Genomic DNA, 19,409 nt, shown 5'->3' with positions numbered 1-19,409 from the left:
TTTAAAAGTCTGCAGAACACTCAGTTCTGCAGACTTTTAAAAATAAACACACTACCTACTGCTTACTAGCTACCTTATTGACTGACTATTTAAAAATACAAACAGTCTAACACTACCTACTGCTTACTAGCTACCTTATTGACTGACTATTTAAAAATACAGTCTAACTTGTTTATTCACTGCCTTTCTGACTATTAAAGGCACAAACACACAAACACACTAAATAATATTCCCAAATAGTTAACTTTGCCCCAATACTTTTAAAAAAACAATATCCCAACCAAAAATTTACTGATTCCTTTCAGCCACCAGCACTTTTACTTCTCTCACTAGTCATTTGATGGAACTGAGCAAACACATTGCATTTGGGGCAAATGGAGCACAGCTTAGTGTGAACGCTAAAGCCATTTAACATGTGTAAGATAGCAATCAGAATGGCTCGGTGGCAGTGTTGCAAGCTGTCATATAAAAGTTTGGTGGTTCAGACTATGAGTTAGGTCTTCTCCCCTGGTCTGCCAGAATTAAAAGATACTATGAAGGCAGTGTTCATTAGGGATGTGAATCGTTTTTGAACGATTAAAATTATCGTCAGATAATTTTAAAATCGTCCAAAATCGTTAGAGTGCACGATACAATACAAATGCCCACGATTTATCATCAGGGGCATTTGTATTGTATCGTTAAATAGGGCGCGAGAAAACCGGCACACCAAAAAAACCCTAAAACCCACCCCGAACCTTTAAAACAAATCCCCCACCCTCCCGAACCCCCCCAAAATGTTTTAAATTACCTGGGGTCCAGTGGGGGGTGGGGTCCCGACGCGATCTCCTTCTCTCTCTGGCCACGGCTGCGTTGAGAAATGGTGCCGGTGGCCCTTTGCCCTTATCATGTGACAGGGCAAAGGTAGCGCCGGCGCCATTTTGGTTCCTGGCTCCCGACGTCACGCGTGCAGGAGATCGCCCCCGGACCCCCGCTGGACTTTTGGCAAGTCTTGTGGGGGTCAGGAGGCCCCCCCAAGTTGGCCAAAAGTCCCTGGGGGTCCAGCGGGGCGATCTCCTGCACGCGTGACGTCGGGAGCAAGGAACTCCTGACTGGCCAGCCGCAAAATGCTAAATATAAATAGGAAAAAGTTGCACCAATTCCCTCGTTCCTCCACTGTCCAGTAGAAGTATTCCAGCACTACCACGTCACCAAATCTGCCCTCCTAGAGGATTATGGACTGGAGCCCATTCTGGCATCACAATGAGTTCATTAATGCAAGTCAATAAATTATATTCCTAAAGTGTAAATAGCTGTAGGAATCATAGTTCCTTAGTAAAATTATGCTAACAGAGAGCAAAAAGATGAAAAAAAAAAAAAAAAAGCAAGCAAGAATCAGTAGCACCAGTGATATATAGTGCTGTTTAAGTCCTGTTCCTTTACCGTCTTGGATTTCCTCTTACTTTATAAAGTGGAACTTGAAAGTTCTGGCCCCTGTACTTTGGGGGGAGGGGGGGTGTAACCTTGTCAGACTCTCTACATACCTCTCAGGATCTTTCTGTGCTCGGATTCCTGGAACTAAGAAGGGGGTTTGTCCATTCTGGACCCAAGCTGGAGAGTCACTCTGCACTTAATGCTGGTACAGTGCAGAATAGGGATGTGAATCGTTTTTGAACAATTAAAATTATCGTCAGTTAATTTTAAAATCATCCTAAATCGTTAGAGTGCACGATACAATACAAATGCCCCCGATTTATCGTTAAATAGGGCACAGGAATTATTTGGGGGAGGGCGGGAAAACCGGCACACCAAAACAACCCCTAAACCCACCCCGACCCTTTAAAACCAATTCCTTACCCTCCCCCACCCTCCGAACCCCCCCAAAATGTTAAATTACCTGGTGGTCCAGTGTGGGGGAGGGGTCCCGGCGCGATCTCCCGCTCTCGGGCCATCGGCGCCATTTTGGCTACCACTAATTAAAATGGCATCGATGGCCCGATAAAAATAAAAACCCACCCGACCCTTTAAATCGACCCCCCTTAGCCTCCCCCACCCTCCCGAACCTTTTTTTTTAGGGAGGCCCGTGCCGCTAAAAATAAACCCACCCGACCCTTTAAATCGACCCCACCCTCCCGACCCCCCCAAAACCTTTTAAAATTACCTGGTGGTCCAGGGGGGCCTCGGGGAGAGATCCAGGGGGGCCTTGGGGAGAGGAGAGATCCAGGGGGGCCTCGGGGAGAGATTTCCCGTTCCCAGGCATCAGCTGTTCTAAAAAAAATGGCGCTGATGCCCCTTTGCCCTTACCATGTGACAGGGTATCCGTGCCATTGGCCGGCCCCTGTCACATGGTAGGAGCACTGGATGGCCGGTGCCATCTTTAAAGATGGCGCCGGCCATCTTTACTCATCAGCCCCTATTATAGCGTATAGTATAGAGATATAGAGTATAGAGATCTCTCCCCGAGGCCCCCCGAGGCCCCCCTGGACCACCAGGTAATTTTAAAAGGTTTTGGGGGGAGTCGGGAGGGTGGGGTCGATTTAAAGGGTCGGGTGGGTTGTTTTTTTTAGCATCGCGGGCCTCCCTAAAAAAAAAATTAGCGATGTGAATTGGAATCGGAAACAATTCCAATTTACATATCTTAACGTTCAGATTCCCCCCCCCCCCCCCCCCCCCAGCCGAATCTGATCGTTAAGACGATCTGGCACACGATTCACATCTCTAGTGCAGAATCCCTCTTCCTGCCAAAGGGGAATCAGAGCATTTAGTTCTTGGTCCAAGTCAGTTCCCTCTTTTCCCATTTTCTATGTTTAGGAGAAGGAGGGATGGGGTCTACCATAGGAACTATCGCATTATGTAATGCATTCACTGCTGTACAGCATGTGACTTCTTTAACTCTCTCTGCAGATGAAATTTAATGTGGATAAGTGCAAGGTGATGCATATAGGGAAAAATAACCCATGCTATAATTACACAATGTTGGGTTCCATATTAGGTGCTACAACCCAAGAAAGAGATCTAGGTGTCATAGTGGATAACACATTGAAATCGTCAGTACAGTGTGCTGCGGCAGTCAAAAAAGCAAACAGAATGTTGGGAATTATTAGAAAGGGAATGGTGAATAAAACGGAAAATGTCATAATGCCTCTGTATCGCTCCATGGTGAGACCACACCTTGAATACTGTGTACAATTCTGGTCGCCGCATCTCAAAAAAGATATAATTGCGATGGAGAAGGTACAGAGAAGGGCTACCAAAAAGATAAGGGGAATGGAACAACTCCCCTATGAGGAAAGACTGAAAAGGTTAGGATTTTTCAGCTTGGAGAAGAGACGACTGAGGGGGGATATGATAGAGGTGTTTAAAATCATGAGAGGTCTAGAACGGGTAGATGTGAATCGGTTATTTACTCTTTCGGATAGTAGAAAGACTAGGGGGCACTCCATGAAGTTAGCATTGGGCACATTTAAAACTAATCGGAGAAAGTTCTTTTTTACTCAACGCACAATTAAACTCTGGAATTTGTTGCGAGAGGATGTGGTTAGTGCAGTTAGTATAGCTGTGTTTAAAAAAGGATTGGATAAGTTTTTGGAGGAGAAGTCCATTACCTGCTATTAAGTTCACTTAGAGAATAGCCACTGCCATTAGCAATGGTAACATGGAATAGACTTAGTTTTTGGGTACTTGCCAGGTTCTTATGGCCTGGATTGGCCACTGTTGGAAACAGGATGCTGGGATTGATGGACCCTTGGTCTGACCCAGTATGGCTTTTTCTTATGTTCTTATGTTCTCTTTTCTTCTTTTGACTTTGAATTCAGCTTTATCTGATTCTGGTCTCTGAACTAAGAGCAAGATGGAGAAGAAGGGGAAGGTAATGATAGTGGTTGTAAGGCTTCTGGGGAGGCTGATGGTTGAGAGTTCATAGACTCGCTAGTATTGGGGGTCCTTTTTCGGGATCTCCCCTTTGCCTTTGCCAGCTCCCTCTTGGGATTTTCATTCATCATCTGTTGGGGCAGCAACAGGGTGGGAGTCTCATGCTGTGCTGGATCTCCATCTCTCCTAAGCCTTGAAGATGTGGAAGGTTTTGGGGGCTTCTTTCCCCTATCTGTTCTCTCCCTTCTAATAGTTCTGCCCTTTATCAGGTGCTTTTCCTGGGGGAAGAAAAAAGGTGTCTTTGGGGGGTACTTGACCTCCAGGCCCATAGATCAGTGGACCTGTCCCTGATGAACCGGGTTGATTAATTCTCCTCTCGGGCTCTGATGGTCCCACAGCCACACTCTGTGACTTCATGGGTCGCGGAGCCATAATACCTTTCTTGGGTTTGGGGGCAGGGGCAGGGGCAGGTGCTCTCACCTCAGGGCACCATCTTGTGCTCTGACAGCGGAAACACCTCTCCTCGCCTGCTGAGAAGTACACCTTATAAGGGTTGTCTAGGAAATAAACCCAAAACCACCCCTTCACCCCTCTCCATCCTCCGTGCAGCTGGATAATCACCTGGCACCGATAAGATTTTACATGCCGTACCTATGCTTCCTGGTGCCCCAGGGGTATTCTGGTGATTCCAGAGACCACCTCCCCTAGGGCACTCAGATGGGGCTGCAACAAATCATCCAGGAGGTAGGGTGGCACATTTGAAACTACCACCCTTGTTCCTGATTCTTTCAGGGGCTGTAGCCGCTGGGTATTGCCCCCTACTTTAATGTCCTCCCTTAGTGCCTTTGGTACTGCGGTCAAGGAAGCAAAGAAGATGACAGCATCCCCGCTTGCTTTTGTGGCTGCAAGTAATCCTCAGGGCCCACTAGTTTTGCTGCAGCGAAGGCTTAGTCACGGATGTTAAAGCCTGGCAGCATCTTACATGAAAGCGTATGCTGCCTACCCACACTTCCCTTGACTCGTGGGTTCTTTTTTTGTTGAATAGGAAATACCTGCCTAACCTTTTCTCATGGCTGAGTCTCCATTGTCAAGTTTCCTAACTTAGATGGCACATCTGATCTTCCTTTGTTTTTACCTCTTTCCTCAGGGGAGCTTTAATGTCTCCCTTTTCAGTTATGAAAGGGGGTGAGAGTTGGCCTGTCTTACTTTGTTGGGATCTAGACTCTTGAGGGCAGGAAGAGAGGGAAGTAGAAATAACTTCACCTTGGTTTAACATTAAAGGTTCTGTTTGAGAAAGGTCAGGTATTGGGTTTGAGTCATTGTCTTCAGGAAGAAGGGGTCCTGAGCATTTTGCTTTTTGACCCTCTTGGTCTCCCTTTTGGTATTTCCTAAAGAAACTTTTTTTTCTGCTCCTGATATGACAGAGAAAGAAAAAAATCTTTTTGACTGTTGCCTCTACTCTCCCCAGGGTGTCTGCCCACACAGCTGTCCCTGCAGCCCCAGAAGGTGGCCCAAAAAGCAAAGAGAAATAGGGGGGACTTACCTGCTTGTTTCTTGAAGCAGCAGTAGAGTTCAACCGGTTAACAGTTCCTGGGGAAGAGCAGCTGCAAGGCCAAAGAAAGGGTGGGGGAGGGAGAGAGGAGAAATAAGCAAGCTTGCTTGTTTTAGTGGGAAAAAAGGGGGGATTAGAGGCTGGTGCAGCCGTTGAAAAACCACAGCTAAAAGAGTGGCAGGGAAAAAGAGCAGTTTTTCCCCCCAAAAAGGGTTTCAGAGCTGCCAAGCTGCATCTGACTCCTCTCTCAGCCAGACCAGACCTATTTTGAACCCGAAGGCGCTCCGCCTCAGCAAACAAAGAGTGAAGATCAAATGAAGCGTGGTTTCCACATCCCATGGTGCCACGCAGGGGAAAAAGAGGAGAACATGTCCAACTTTAAAACTGAGGTATCCCATTATGTTTTTTTGGATACAAAAAGCATGGCTGTCAAGGTTTTTTTGGGTTTTGGCTTTTGGGCAATTGGTCTTTTCAACCTTCTCATTAAAGGAACGTAAAAAGATGTCAGTGTGTTCAACGAAAAAATAACACCGCCCGTGGGCAGAAAGGAAACACTAGCAGTCAAAAATGTACCCCTTAATGTCCTTTAGCTTATCGTTACGGACACGGCTTACAGCAGCCAGGCCAGACCTGTTTTACAGGCAGGTACTGTAATGAGCTGCGGAAGGCAGTTCGTTGCTTCAACAATACTGGAAGAACGAGGCTAGTCTGTTTCCCCACATCTTGTGGAATCACAACAGAAGTTATCTACCAGTAACTAGATGTCCTTTTTGGACTCCTAATTGGCCAGCCTTAATAACAAAGTGAACTTAACGTGAACTTCCACTACTAAATAAGGTATTTTAACAATACAGGGTCTTTAAAGCTACCGTTTTAGAAATATTAAGATGTGAAAAAAAAACTATTTTAACATTTCAATAAGTCTCATATGTTATAAAGCAGTAATTAAGGTACCTATATTATAAATGACTACACAAGCCATCACAATGACATCTGTAGATTCTCCACTTGGACTTCCGGATCTAAGAAAGGGGGATTGTCCATTCTGGATATGAGTTGGAAGGTGTCTCTGCACTCAAAGTTGGTACAGTGCAGAAACGCCCTTCCTGCCAGAGGGAAATCAGGGCATTTCATTCGCTGTCCAAGTCTGTCTCCTTCTTTTCCCATTTCCAGTGTTTAGGAAAGGGGAGAGAGGGGTCTACCACACGGACTCTCAAATTGTGTGTCACATTCACTTCTGTACAGCGTGTGACTTCTTTCACTTTCTCTTTTCTTTTGACGCTGAGTTCACTTTTGGCTGACTCTGTTCTCTGAACTAAGAGAGAGTAAGGAGGGGAGGGGGAAGGCAGTGGAAGTAGTTGTAGGACTTCTGAAGAGACTGATGGCTGATAATTTGTAGCCTCACCGGTACGGAGAGCCTTCTTGCGGGATCTCCTTTTTGCCATTGTCAATTCCCTCTCGGGTGTTCTTCATCTTTTGGGGCAATACAAGGAGGGGAATCTTGTGCTGGGCTGCATCTCCATCTCTTCTAGGCTTTGGAGAGGTCGCAGCTTTTGGGGGCTTTTTTCCCTTATCTGTCCCTTCCTTCTGGTTGTTCTGCCCTTTTCCTCTCTTTTGAGATAGTTCTAAGCACTATTTCTGGGGGAGGAACAGAAGTGACTTTAGGGGTCACCTAACAGCCAATCTCTGAAGTTAGTGGGCCTGTCCCTGATGAACCAGGTTGGTCTTTGCCTCTCTCGGGCTCTGATGGTCCTGCAGCCACACCCTCCAGCTTTGCAGGTCGCGGAGCTGCAGCCCCTTTCCTAGGCTTAGGGGCATGGGGAGGTGCTTTTGCCTCAGGGCACCGCCTCTTGGTGTGCCCTGTGTTCTGACAATGGAAACACCTTTCCTCTCTGGCTGAGTAGTACACCTTATAGGGGTGGTCTAGGTAATAAGCCCAGAACCACCCCGTCACTCCTCATCGTCCTCCATGCAGCCGGATAATCACCTGTAGGATTTTAAATGCTGTAGCTCTTTCTCCTGGTGCCCTAGGGGAATTTTTGTTATTTCAGAAACCACCTCCCCTAAGGCATTCAAATGCGGCTGCAACGAATCATCCGGGAGGTAGGGTGGCACATTTGAAAGTATCACCCTCGTTCCTGGTTCGTTCAGAGAGAGTGGGTGGTGTTCCCTATTTTAATGCCCTCCTCTAGTGAATGATAAGGACGCACCAAACTAGAAGTTATTACTTTTAACCTACAAAATGCATTTTAATGTTAAATTAAAACCGCATAATATGTTGCGAACAAATTAGCTTAACTGACACACATAGTTTTTGACACTAAATTGTTACCGTTCTATGATGGCACATGGTTAATTTGTAATCTATACCACTCATATTTTTCGTTAATGTGCCTTTTTGTAAACCGTTGTGATGGTTATCTAACTCAACGATGGTATAGAAGAGTTTTTAATTAAATAAATAAAAAAGAAAGAAATACTGCTTTCATAGACGCGAAGAGGATGACATCTTCCCCGCTTGCTTTTGTGGATGCAAGTATTCCTTTTGGGCCTACTATTTTTGCTGTACCAGAGGTGTAATTTCGGATATTAAAGATTGGCATCATCTTACACGAAAATGTGTACTGTTTACGTATACCTCCTTTGTCTTGTGGGACCTTTTTTTACTGAACAGGCAATATTCGCCTGTCCTTTTCTTGTGGGCAAGTTCTCCTTTGCTAGGTGTCATGATTTAGATGACGCTTTCTGACCTTGCTTTTTCACCTTCTCTCTCAAGGGAGCCTTAATCTCTCCTTGTGAAGGACCTGCCACACTTTTATGGCTTGCAGTGAAGGAGAAAAATGTACTCGAAATTTGGCAAGTCCAGCGATGGTTATGGGGCCTGGAAACAGAAGTGGGAGAGGAGATCGATAGGTCAGAGGGACTATTCTAGGTCCCAGCTGCAGCTCCTGCTCAATGGGAGAGGCTGTCTCCTCTTCCTCCACCTCTACTAATCTGTTATCTTGGGAGTCATAAACATCCAGGGTTGTCTCTGGCTCCTGAACAACACCCACTCCTTCTTCCTTCTTCCTTCTCAGCCAATCCCTCTTCTTAAAAATCTGGGATTCTCAATGATGCACCCATCTCTTGGGCATCTTCTTGTATTGTCTCCTGCTCCTTGTTTTCCTCACTGGAGAGTGATTCCTCTTCAAGAGGAGTCACTCTCAAGAGGGTTGGTAGAGACTAGTCAGCGATAGATACGCCATCTGCTTCTCCCAAGTGTCCCCTCTGATTTTCTGAAGTTTCCCTTTCTTCTACAGGAGGGGTGACTTGCTCAGTGTCCTCAGCGAAGGGAGGGGTTCCAGATCTTTTCTCATGTTCCACCCTTTTCCCTATTGCTGCATCTTCCAGAGGTTGTCCTGCAATGAAGAGGTTGTCTTCAGGGATGGGCATAGTGCTTTCTCTCTGAGACTCGTATTCAGCTGCTGGAGATTCAATAGCCTCTTCTTGGAGGCCGCCTGCAGCAGTGATGGAGCTTTCCTGAGGGGTGGGGGTAACCAGAGTGTTTTCCTCTTTGGTCTCTGGGATAGAAGGTTCACTTCCTCCTTGTCTAGAAGTGGATAGCCCTGTGGGGAAGTGAATGCTGTGTACTTGGGGAGCTGACAGTACTCTTGGGTGTTGTCTATCTTAGGGTCAGTGATGATTGCTTTGTTATATTTGCTTGTGAATATCATCTTTTCCTTTGGTATTTCTGGAGAGGGGAAGGGCCATTTAAAGGCTTCTTTCCACAGCTACTTTTTTCTTCTGTGCCATTCTCTCCTGGATCTTCTTAAATTTTATCCTTTGAAGGAGGGGAGGAAGTTCTGAACTCTCTTTCCTGCTGACTTTTCCCCAGAGTCTGACAATGGCTTCTCTGTCCCCTTTTCAGTTATGAAAGGGGATGAGAGTTGGTGTGTCATACTCTATTGGGGTCTAGACTCTTGAGGGCAGGAAGAGAGGGAAGTAGAAATAACTTCACCTTGGTTTAACATTAAAGGTTCTATTTGAGAAAGGTCAGGTATTGGTTTTGAGTCATTGTCTTCAGGGAGAGGGGTCTTAAGCATTTTGCTTTTTGATCCTCTTGGTCTCCCTTTTGGCATTTCTGCTCCTGATATGACAGTTAGAGAAAGGAAAAAATCTTTTTGACTGTTGCCTCTGCTCTCCCCATGTGTCTGCCCACACAGCTGTCCCTGCTGCCCCAGAAGGTGTCCCAAAAAGCAAAGAGAAAAAGGGGGACTTGCCTGCTTGTTTCTTGAAGCAGCAGTAGAGTTCAACCGGTTAGTAGTTCCTAGGGAAGAGCAGCTGCAAGACCAAAGAAAGGGTGGGGAGGGAGAGAGGAGAAATAAGCAAGCTTGCTTGTTTTAGTGGGGAAAAAAGAGGGGGATTAGAGGCTGGTGCAGCCGTTGAAAAATCACAGGTAAAAGAGTGGCAGGTAAAAGAGCAGTTTTTCCCCAAAAAGGTCTCTGAGCTGCCAAGCTGTACCAGACTCCTCTCTCAGTCAGACCAGAAAGGTGTGTGATTGGCCTACATGGGCCAATGAATGCTTCCTTCGTTTTCCCTGCCCTGTGACCAATCAGAGGCCTCCTTTCTTCTTCCTGAGCCTGCGGACAATGGGTTGCCTCCTCCCTTTTACCCAACTGTTATGTCGATTCAGTAAGAAACATGGGAGAATGGTCACTCAATGTTGAGCGCCCACTCTCCCAACGCGCGCCCAGCCACCTCTCCTGGGCGTGTGATCCTATATTTAAATGAGGGATCATGCTAAAAGGAGGCACTAGGGATGATTATGTGCCTCTAGTGCCCCCTTAGCCTAGGCGAGGTGGCTCTGTCAGCGGGTTCAGAAAATCATCTCTTGAGCAACGGTTTTCTGAATCCGCTGACAGCCATTGGTTAGGAAAACAGACACTGTTAAAACTGAGTATCCGTTCTCCTAACTGGACCAGCTGGCACATTTTTTTTATTTTTTATTTTTATTTATTCTTTTTATTTTAACATTTTTGGTTCCTCCTACTTAATATTGCTAGGATATTTAAGTTGGAAGGTGTACAGAAAAGCAGTATTTTCTGCTTTTCTGTACATTTTTTCAGGTTGCTCATAAATTAACGCATGCCCTTCGGCAGACATTAATTTATGAGCGTAAAATGTGGATTGGCCACACAGTTTACTTTCGGTATCCTGAGTGACTAACTAATAGCCTCATCAACATGCATTTGCATGTGATGAGCGCTATTAGTTTCCAGGGGGTTTGGCCGTGCATTTTCGACGAGCTAAACCCCTTACAGTATAAGGGGTATAGACCGCGTCAAACACACGCGACTAACTGTGTGTTAAACAGCGCGCACGGCCGAGTACATTTTACAGAATTGGCCCATGTGTTGGCAAGAGGAAGGGAAGAGGTCTCCAATTGCCCGATGGGACAGGAAGGGAGGAGGCTGACGGCAGAAGCAGCAGCAGAAGATGCTATTGCTGCTATTGGCTGGAAGAAGGAGTTCTCCCATCAACCCCAGGAGGAGGTTGTTGCTGCTGGTGAGTTTGGGGTCAGGAAAGGTAGTGAGTGGGGAGGGGGTACTAAGTGTGCATATATTTGAAGAACATGTATGTATATGTGAGGTAAGGCATGTATGTGTGTTTATATATACGTGAATGGGTGTGTGCATGGGGAGGGAGTATATCAGGGGAGGGGAAGAACATGTCTGTGAGTTGTGTGTGTTTGTATAGGAAGAAGAGAAGTGAAAGTGTAAATGAGCATGGTCATGAAGGTGAGTGGGCATGTGTGTGTATGTGGGAAAATGAGAGGAGTAAAGGTATAAATGAGCATGTGAGAATGTGTCAGAGAATGAGGAATGAGAGTTAGCATGTAAGAATGAGTGTGTGTGAAAGTGATCGTGAACATGTGAGTGTGTTAATGTGTGTGTGTATGAGAGAATGTTTATGCACATCCAGTCCCTCGCCCTCCTCGAATTCATGGTAATCTCGGGGTGACTGGAAATCAAAATTTCCCGGGTATGCTAGTGAGGCTATTATTGTAGTTACAAGCATCTGTTAGCCACTCTGTGAGGTACCCCAGCCTTCTCAGAAGCCTGATAGAGCCAAACCGCGGACGTTAGGATTGCCGTCAATGGTCAGTAGGAAGCTGTGCAGGAAAAAGGACAGAAGAAAGTAATGGAAAAATGTATAAATTAAATAAGTAAACACAAACTTGACCTGGTACAATAGCAATATTGATTTATATGAAGCCTAACAGCCATAACCTAAATATTGCAGTGGTGCAATAGAATATAGAGAGGCAACCATAGACCTTGAATGTATATCATTGTAAAGGAATAGTATAATCATTTACTGTTTGAGACTATGATTTTAGAAATAACATCTGTTTTAAAAATCGGTCCTCTTTTATATATTGTAATGTAGTATTATAATAATGGGAACTTAGCTTCTTATGTTACTACAGGCAATGCAGTGGAGTGATTGGGGGTTGGGCTTCTGCTGAAGACTCTTCTGTGTGTCAGGAAGAAAGGGAACAAACACTGCAAGCTTTCCTGTTGCTGCTGTAGGATGAGGCTGTTGGGGGAATTTAGGATTTTATTAAAATACTCCCAAATAATAAATATGGACTAATGCAGTTTTTCTTTTTGCATATTTCCATTCCTTTTAGTGCAGTGCTTTGAAAAAATATACAGTATATAAATCTTTTTGTTTGAATCACTCTGTATGCAACTTACTAATTAACCCTCAGCATAGCTTATTTTTACACTAAGCTTGATTTTATTCTTATTTTGGGGAAGTGAAAAGAATAATAGATCTAGCACATTTTTAAACTAATGTTTCCACCAAATGCTATGTCTACAGGGGCATAGATAGAAATCCCTTGCCTTTTGACTGCTAGTGCTGGCTTAGTGAACAGCTTATAAGCTTTCAGAATTCTACAGCACCTAGGCTTTTCAGTGACTTCCAGGCTTCAGAACCACAATGGAACTCAAGTACTGACAATCCATATCTGTAAAGAAAGCTGTCATTCATTGTGGTGTCAGTCTGAGAAAAGGGGCATGCCATAGAAATGCAAAGATGAACATTTCAAAGCTTAGAAATGGGAACAAATGCAACATATTTTTCCTCTGATGTAAAAAAAATGGGAGGTTATTGAGAAGGACAAGTGCTGCAGAGCTCTGAGTGTTTATCATAAATTTTATTAATGTGGTATGAAATAGGGATGTGAATCGTGTGCCCGATTGTTTTAACGATCGGGTTCGGCTGGGGGGGGGGGAGAAATCTGATCGTTAGAGATGTGAATTGGGATCGGTTCCGATTCCAATTCACATCACTAATTTTTTTTAGTGAGGCCCGCCCCAATAAAAAAAAACAAAACACCCTGACCCTTTAAAATTACCCCCATAGCCTCCCCCACTTTCCCGACCCCCCCCCCAAAAACTTTTTACATATACCTGGTGGTCCAGGGAGGCCGTGGGGAGCGATCTCCCGTTCCCAGGTCATCAGCTGCGCTAAAAAAAAATGGATGGCCGGCGCTAAGATGGCGCCGGCCATCCAGTGCTCCTACCATGTGACAGGGGCCGGCCAATGGCACAGATACCCTGTCACATGGTAAGGGCAAAGGGCCATCGGTGCCATCTTTATGAGTGGCAGCCGATGGCCCGAGAGCGGGAGATCGCTCCCCGCGCCCCCCCCCAGACCACCAGGTAATTTTAAAAGGTTTGGGGGGGGGTCAGGAGGGTGGGGGAGGCTAAGGGGGTCAGTTTAAAGGGTCGGGTGGATTTTTTTTTTATCGGGCCATCGGCGCCATTTATATTAGTGGCAGCCAAAATGGCGCCGATGGCCCAAGAGCGGGACATCGCGCCGGGACCCCCCACCCCCCACTGGACCACCAGGTAATTTAACATTTTGGGGGGGTTCGGGAGGGTGGGGGAGGGTAAGGGATTGGTTTTAAAGGGTCGGGGTGGGTTTAGGGGTTGTTTTGGTGTGCCGGTTTTCTCGCCCTCCTCCCAAATAATTCCCATGCCCGATTTAATGATTTTTGACGATAAATCGGGGGAATTTGTATTGTATCGCGCACTCTAACGATTTTTGACGATTTAAAAAATATCGATGATTTTTTTAAATCGTCAAAAAACAATTCACATCCCTAGTATGAAATCTCTTTCTCATCACTAAGAAATAGTGGGAAAAACATAGCTGAACTGTATAGTAACATGTAACAAATAAGAATCAAGGAAACATGGTTTGTTTCTGACAGTAACAGGAAGAGGATGTCTGTAATTGTTCGAACTCCAGCGGGGAACCTGCGCCTCTACTGTAAGGGGGCTGTAAGTATGCTAATTTTATGTAAACTATATGTAGCTTTAATTGGGAGTTTTCCCCAAACAATAGATCTGGCAGTTCATGAGATAAAGCCCTTTTGTGGTTATTTAACTGGAAAAATGAAAAGTACAAAACAGGTGAATAAGTCATCATTGCGTTAACTTAGATAATAATGAATATAGCTAGTGACAGCTTGGAAAAAGTTGGCTGCTTTTTTGTAAACATTAAATAGTTCCCCATCCTTTCCAAATTGACTGAAGGCTAATTTTGCATTGTTCCCAGTCTACTTGTCATCATCTTTCTGATGCCTCTTTTTATTGAAGGTTTGATTCACCTCAAACCTTTGTGTCCTCTAAGGGGACAACCTTTAAGAAATTTGTGGACTTTCTCAAATTGTAACTGACACAAAAAGAGATATTTGCCAGATATTTGATTTAAAAAAGGAAATATTTATTTTAGGAGTATTCATGAGGAGAAGACACCATACACATTTTAACGCTGTCCATGCTGCTGACAGACATTCTCACAAACACTTTTACAAATTACATATTAACTACTGAGTACCATCAGACCCGAATGTATCTGTGTTACTTGATTGGCCTGCTACAAAGCAGCATTGACATGTGGGAAACCCAGGTTTGATTCCTATATCTTCCACTGACTAGGGAAGCTGCAGAGGAAATATTCAAAGCCGCTGTGATGGTGGCTGGGAAGGAGTGCCAGAGTTAGCAGCTGTCTGCTTCAAGAGAGGGCTTATGTCAGGTTTTAGAGGAGCAGAGCAGATATGTGGAGTAAACAGCACACACATGAAAATAAATATAAAAAGAGAAGATATATGTGGCACACAAAGTCAGTCACTGTTCAGTGCATTAAACCCCAAATTTTATTGGATCAGCGACAACAAAGGAAACATTTAAGACACAAATACTTTTAAATATTCATAGCAACCCCAATTTGGTCCACAAGTGGTCCACAAATTAGGGTTACTATGAATATTGGTCCACAAATTGGGGTAACTATGAATATTTAAAAGTATTTGTGTCTTAAATGTTTCCTTTGTTGTCGTCTCTGATCCAATAAAATATGGGGTTTAATGCATTGAACAGTGACTGACTTTGTGTGCCGCACATCTTCTCTTATGAGGTTTTAGAGGAGACCATGCTCCGTGCCTGTCAGCTAGGAGATTTTCATTGCAATGGCTAGGCTAGGTAGGAGGGGTTACAAATATGGTGAAAATTAACTGTTCATGGAATCATAATTCCTGACAGTGCCAGTTGTGGTTGAGCTAGAAGACTAAGGAAGCATGAGGAAGATGCATCAAAAACAATTTTTACTCTTGCTCAAAGGCCATAGATATGTAGTTGTCATTAGTTCCTGCAGGAATAAATTTGCTATATTTCAAATGTGATTACATTTCTGCTAAAATACAGTTATCTTAAGCAAACCATCTATTTTTTTTAAATATAAAATAAAATCTCCAAAAATATTTTAACATCTCCTTATTTTTAAAAGCCAACTGGATTTTTTCATGCAAAATCCACTTTTAGAGGGTAATTTTCAATAGCCTGTGTAAGTCAGTAAATCAAGCCCTTAAAGGACTGTTGATGTTTTCCTCACCTTGGATTATGTTGTTTACCTATCAAACACTGCTTTGCCGTATGCTAACACCTGCATTAATCTAAATAACATGCATGCCATATTTCATATATTATTTTAAGCCTAGCTTAACTTAATTTATTTTTTATTTATTTGATTTATATTCCACTTTTTGGCACTTCAATGCAGATTACATTCAGGTACTCCCTTTCTGTCTCGTGCACTGAGTCACATCTTGTACTTTACATGTTTTTTGCATGGATGAAAACCTTTATACACATTTATACTTATTTTTTCAAACTCACAGCACCATTCTATGTGATTGTGTGTCACCATGTCTATAGTATCTTACAGAAAACATGCAGTGTATACATAATGTATTGTTAGTTTATTTGATTGCAATTTATAAAAAGTAATCAAAGTAATGTACATTTATAACCATCTTGAGATAATTTACTAAAGCACATAAAATGTATAATAATCAAGTTTATTTGCTAGTTAAACTGAACATATAATAAATCAAAATTAGTAAAACATATAAAAGCAAAATTGATTGAAAATAAAACTAATAAAACAGCAAAACAAAACATAATATATATACAGTCAGTCAACAATTCATTCTAAAAGAAGACTACCATTAAATAAAAACCACAATAAGAACTATCAAGACTGACAGACCACCTGAGACAGAAAGGCTTTTAAGGCCTTTTGAAATTTAAGATAGTCCTTTTCCAACTGAACAGTCAGCGGAAAAGGAGTTCCAAAGGCTCGGTCCCAAAAAGGAAAAGCTAATTTCTCTTGTGCTTTCAAGATGGAAGTGATGGAAGAACTAGCAATTCTAGTTGGGACGCCCGAAGTGTGCGAGTGGGAGAATGAGGAGTGATGAGACAAGAAAGATACATGGGTGTACCCCATTGGAGGGCCTTAAAAACTTGACATCCTATTTTGAAGACTATGTGCAATGAAACTGGAAACCAGTGAAAGTCCTGCATCAGTGGGGAGACATAATTATGTTTGCTCTTTCTAAAATAGTTTGAAGTCTTCTAGTCTGATAAGAGGGGAGACTATAAAGCAAAGAATTACAGTAGTCAAGAATGATTTCAATGAGAGAATGTGTCAAAGTTTTGAGAACATTGACATCCAAATAAGGCCTAATTCAATGAAGAAATCTTAAGAAAAAAAATAAGAGGTCTGCATTACCGCAGAGACCTGTATGTTTGTATGGAATGTGCATGTGTGGAATTGTGGGAGGCACAGCTTCACATTTTTTTTAAATTTTTTTTTTTACTTTTCTTGTTCTGGGCCAGCCTACTGTGGAGGGGTTTTTAGAATGAAGCAGTTTCAAACATCCTACAGCTTCCAACCACCTCCCTTAGTAGAGCAATGAGGATTTTATCTTTGGTTCCTTCTCCAACAATACTGAGCCAATATTTTTGGGTTTTTAACTTGTTTGACATAGTCCAATTTTCTTCCAGTGAGCCAAATTTGGCGATGTCCTGTCTGTTTGCAGCCTTATTTTACTCCTGGATGGACAGAGAGATAGACAGGGACCATTTTATCTAATTCTTTACAACATATTGTGTTGGGAAGCTTAAAAAGAGATAATGAAGACAAAGTGAAATGTTGTTGAAAATATATTTCAGGGCCAAGAGCACAAACTTTCCCTAAAAAGCCACATGAAGCCCATTTATATGCTGAAGTCCACAGAGACTTTCTGGTTCTAATTTTGAACTCATTCTTTTTTCTCATAAGACAAAAGCAGGATGGCAATCCTCACAAATGGGTGCCATCATCCGATGGATCCTGGCATGAAAAAACTTATGTCAAAATTTCTAGAACTTTGACTGTGCCTCACCTGGCTTGCCCATGCATGCCATTATACCACACATAGGCAGGGTCCCTTTCGTCTTTTTCTGCAGAGCCCTCTGGTCGTGGGTTTGTGCCTCATGCTTCTGTTTTGGGCATTTGGGGTTTTTTGGGGTTTGTTTTTTTTTACCAGATTTACAAGATCGTTCATAGTGGGGGGTCCCATGATTTTGTTAATTGTAGTATTCCCTAGGTAATATGTTTTGGCCATTTAAGTTTTCTTTTGATTTCCTCACTCCATGGCAATGTGCCATCGATGCTCGCTGGCTATCAAGCTACCATCGCCATTGAGTTTAATTATTCCTCCCTTTTGTTTTAGCTGAACATTTCTAGCAGGTTCCAGTGATGCCCTCAGTGTGAAGGTCTATCACAGACCCCCATGATAGATGTATCCTGTGCCTGCAGGCATCACATGATGTCCATGGGAGTAACAAGTGCTCCAAAAGAATGCCGATCCCAACTGTAACTCATAGAAAAGAATTTTGAGCACTAGATGACTGATCCATTTGCCTCAGCGACTTCGACATCGAAGGACTTCGGAGCTGCATCAGCGGAAATAGCATCATCGGCAGTGGGGAGACTGTCAGTTCGCTCGATGCTGTCAGTCAATAGGGAACCTAGAGGCAGGCATTTGCTGACTCTTCCTGATTGAAGAAGGCATCGGGTTCTACCTCTTTGACACTGACATTGAAGATTTATAATGCTGGGCATTGGTCTCCATTGGTGCCTGCTGCTGGAAATGGGGATGGTCCAGCTCATGCCGAGAACCTTTCTAAATTGTCCTGTGGTCAGATCAGCTTATCCTTTAGACAGGCCATGGATTTGTGATAGCTTCCACTGGTCCAGGTGTTCACCACCAATCAACATCTTAGTTCTGAGGAGGATATGGGCATACTTCCTGTTTCCCAGTCAATGTTGGTATCATAATTTTTAAGGAGGAGTCGGATAAAAAGATCCAGTATGCTTTGGAGAAGGTACTGCAAGGCTTCAATGCCAGGGCATCAAGGGCACCGAGACAGGCACAGTTGATCCTTGAGCTTCTGTTCGATTCCCTTCAGATGCTTGGTAGTGAGGCTCTGGCACTGGTGCTGGTGTTGGATCTGATACAGATGCAGGAGGGGCTTCAGGATTGATGCCCACCACCCTGCTGTTTATATCCAGCACCTCAGGGGAGGAAGTTTCTCTGGGCTTTCAAAGCTGCTTGGGATCCAGGCCAAAACTGCCAAGTGCACTGGTCCATGAGACTTTGGCTGAAGAACATAAGAAATTGCCATGCTCGGTCAGCCCATGGGTCCATCAAGTCCAGCATCCTGTTTCCAACAGAGGCCAAACCAGGCCACAAGAACTTGGCAATTACCCATGCTACTGATGCAATTAATAGCAGTGGCTCTTCCCTAAGTAAACTTAATTAATAGCCATTAATGGACTTCTCCTCCAAGAACTTATCCAAACCTTTTCTGAACCCAGCTACTCTAACTGCACTAACCACATCCTCTGGCAACAAATTCCAGAGCTTAATTGTGCCTTGAGTGAAAAAGAATTTTCTCCGATTAGTCTTAAATGTGCTACTTGCTAACTTCATGGACTGCCCCCAAAAGCTGGCCTCCTGACACCCCCAAGACTTGCCAAAAGTCCCTGGGGGTCCAGCGGGGGTCCGGGAGCGATCTCGTCATCGGCTGCCAGTAATCAAAATGGCGCCAATAACCTTTGCCCATACTATGTCACAGGGGCTACCGGCGCCATTGGTCAGCCCCTGTCACATGGTAAGAGCACAAGATGGCGCTGATGGCCATGTGACAGGGGCTGACCAATGGCGCCGGTAGCCCCTGTGACATAGTAATTCAGAGGCTATCGGCGCCATTCTGAGCAAGGTAGGCACGCCGGACACGGAGGGACAAATCGCTCGCGGGACCCCGCTGCACCACCAGGGATGTTGGTAGGTTTTTGGGAGGGATTGGGATGGTGGGGGGGGTTGTATTTAATGTTTTATAGTAAGTTTTAATGCTTGGGGTGGGGTCTTTTTAGCTTCGTTTTCCCGCGTCGTTTTTTGAGCCGGTTTCCTTTTTCTCTCTTAGATTTTTATTCGTTTGTCAAAAAAATTAACCGAGGAACACCGAACTTTACCCTGAAGCGTCCGACTCAAAAAACGACCCGGTAGTAAAAAACGAAGCACATCTCTGATGAGGACTGCCATCCTGCTTGTCCTCAGAGAAAG

The 19,409-nt window shown here is 44.0% G+C and overlaps 1 protein-coding gene across 1 annotated transcript in view; it reads left to right on the top strand.

The window, feature by feature from the left end:
- The window catches only part of ATP8A2 (ATPase phospholipid transporting 8A2), a 1,219,142-nt gene that overhangs the window by 301,555 nt on the left and 898,178 nt on the right, over positions 1-19,409 (top strand). Inside the window, exon 20 of the mRNA XM_029602569.1 lies at positions 13,668-13,737. Coding sequence (XP_029458429.1) covers positions 13,668-13,737 — 70 coding nt within the window. The remainder of the gene's footprint in view (positions 1-13,667; positions 13,738-19,409) is intronic.

This window comes from Rhinatrema bivittatum, chromosome 5, assembly GCF_901001135.1.
Source record: "Rhinatrema bivittatum chromosome 5, aRhiBiv1.1, whole genome shotgun sequence".
Taxonomy (NCBI): domain Eukaryota; kingdom Metazoa; phylum Chordata; class Amphibia; order Gymnophiona; family Rhinatrematidae; genus Rhinatrema; species Rhinatrema bivittatum.
Note: the sequence above shows the minus strand (reverse complement) of the source record. Positions and strands in the feature narration are given on the sequence as shown.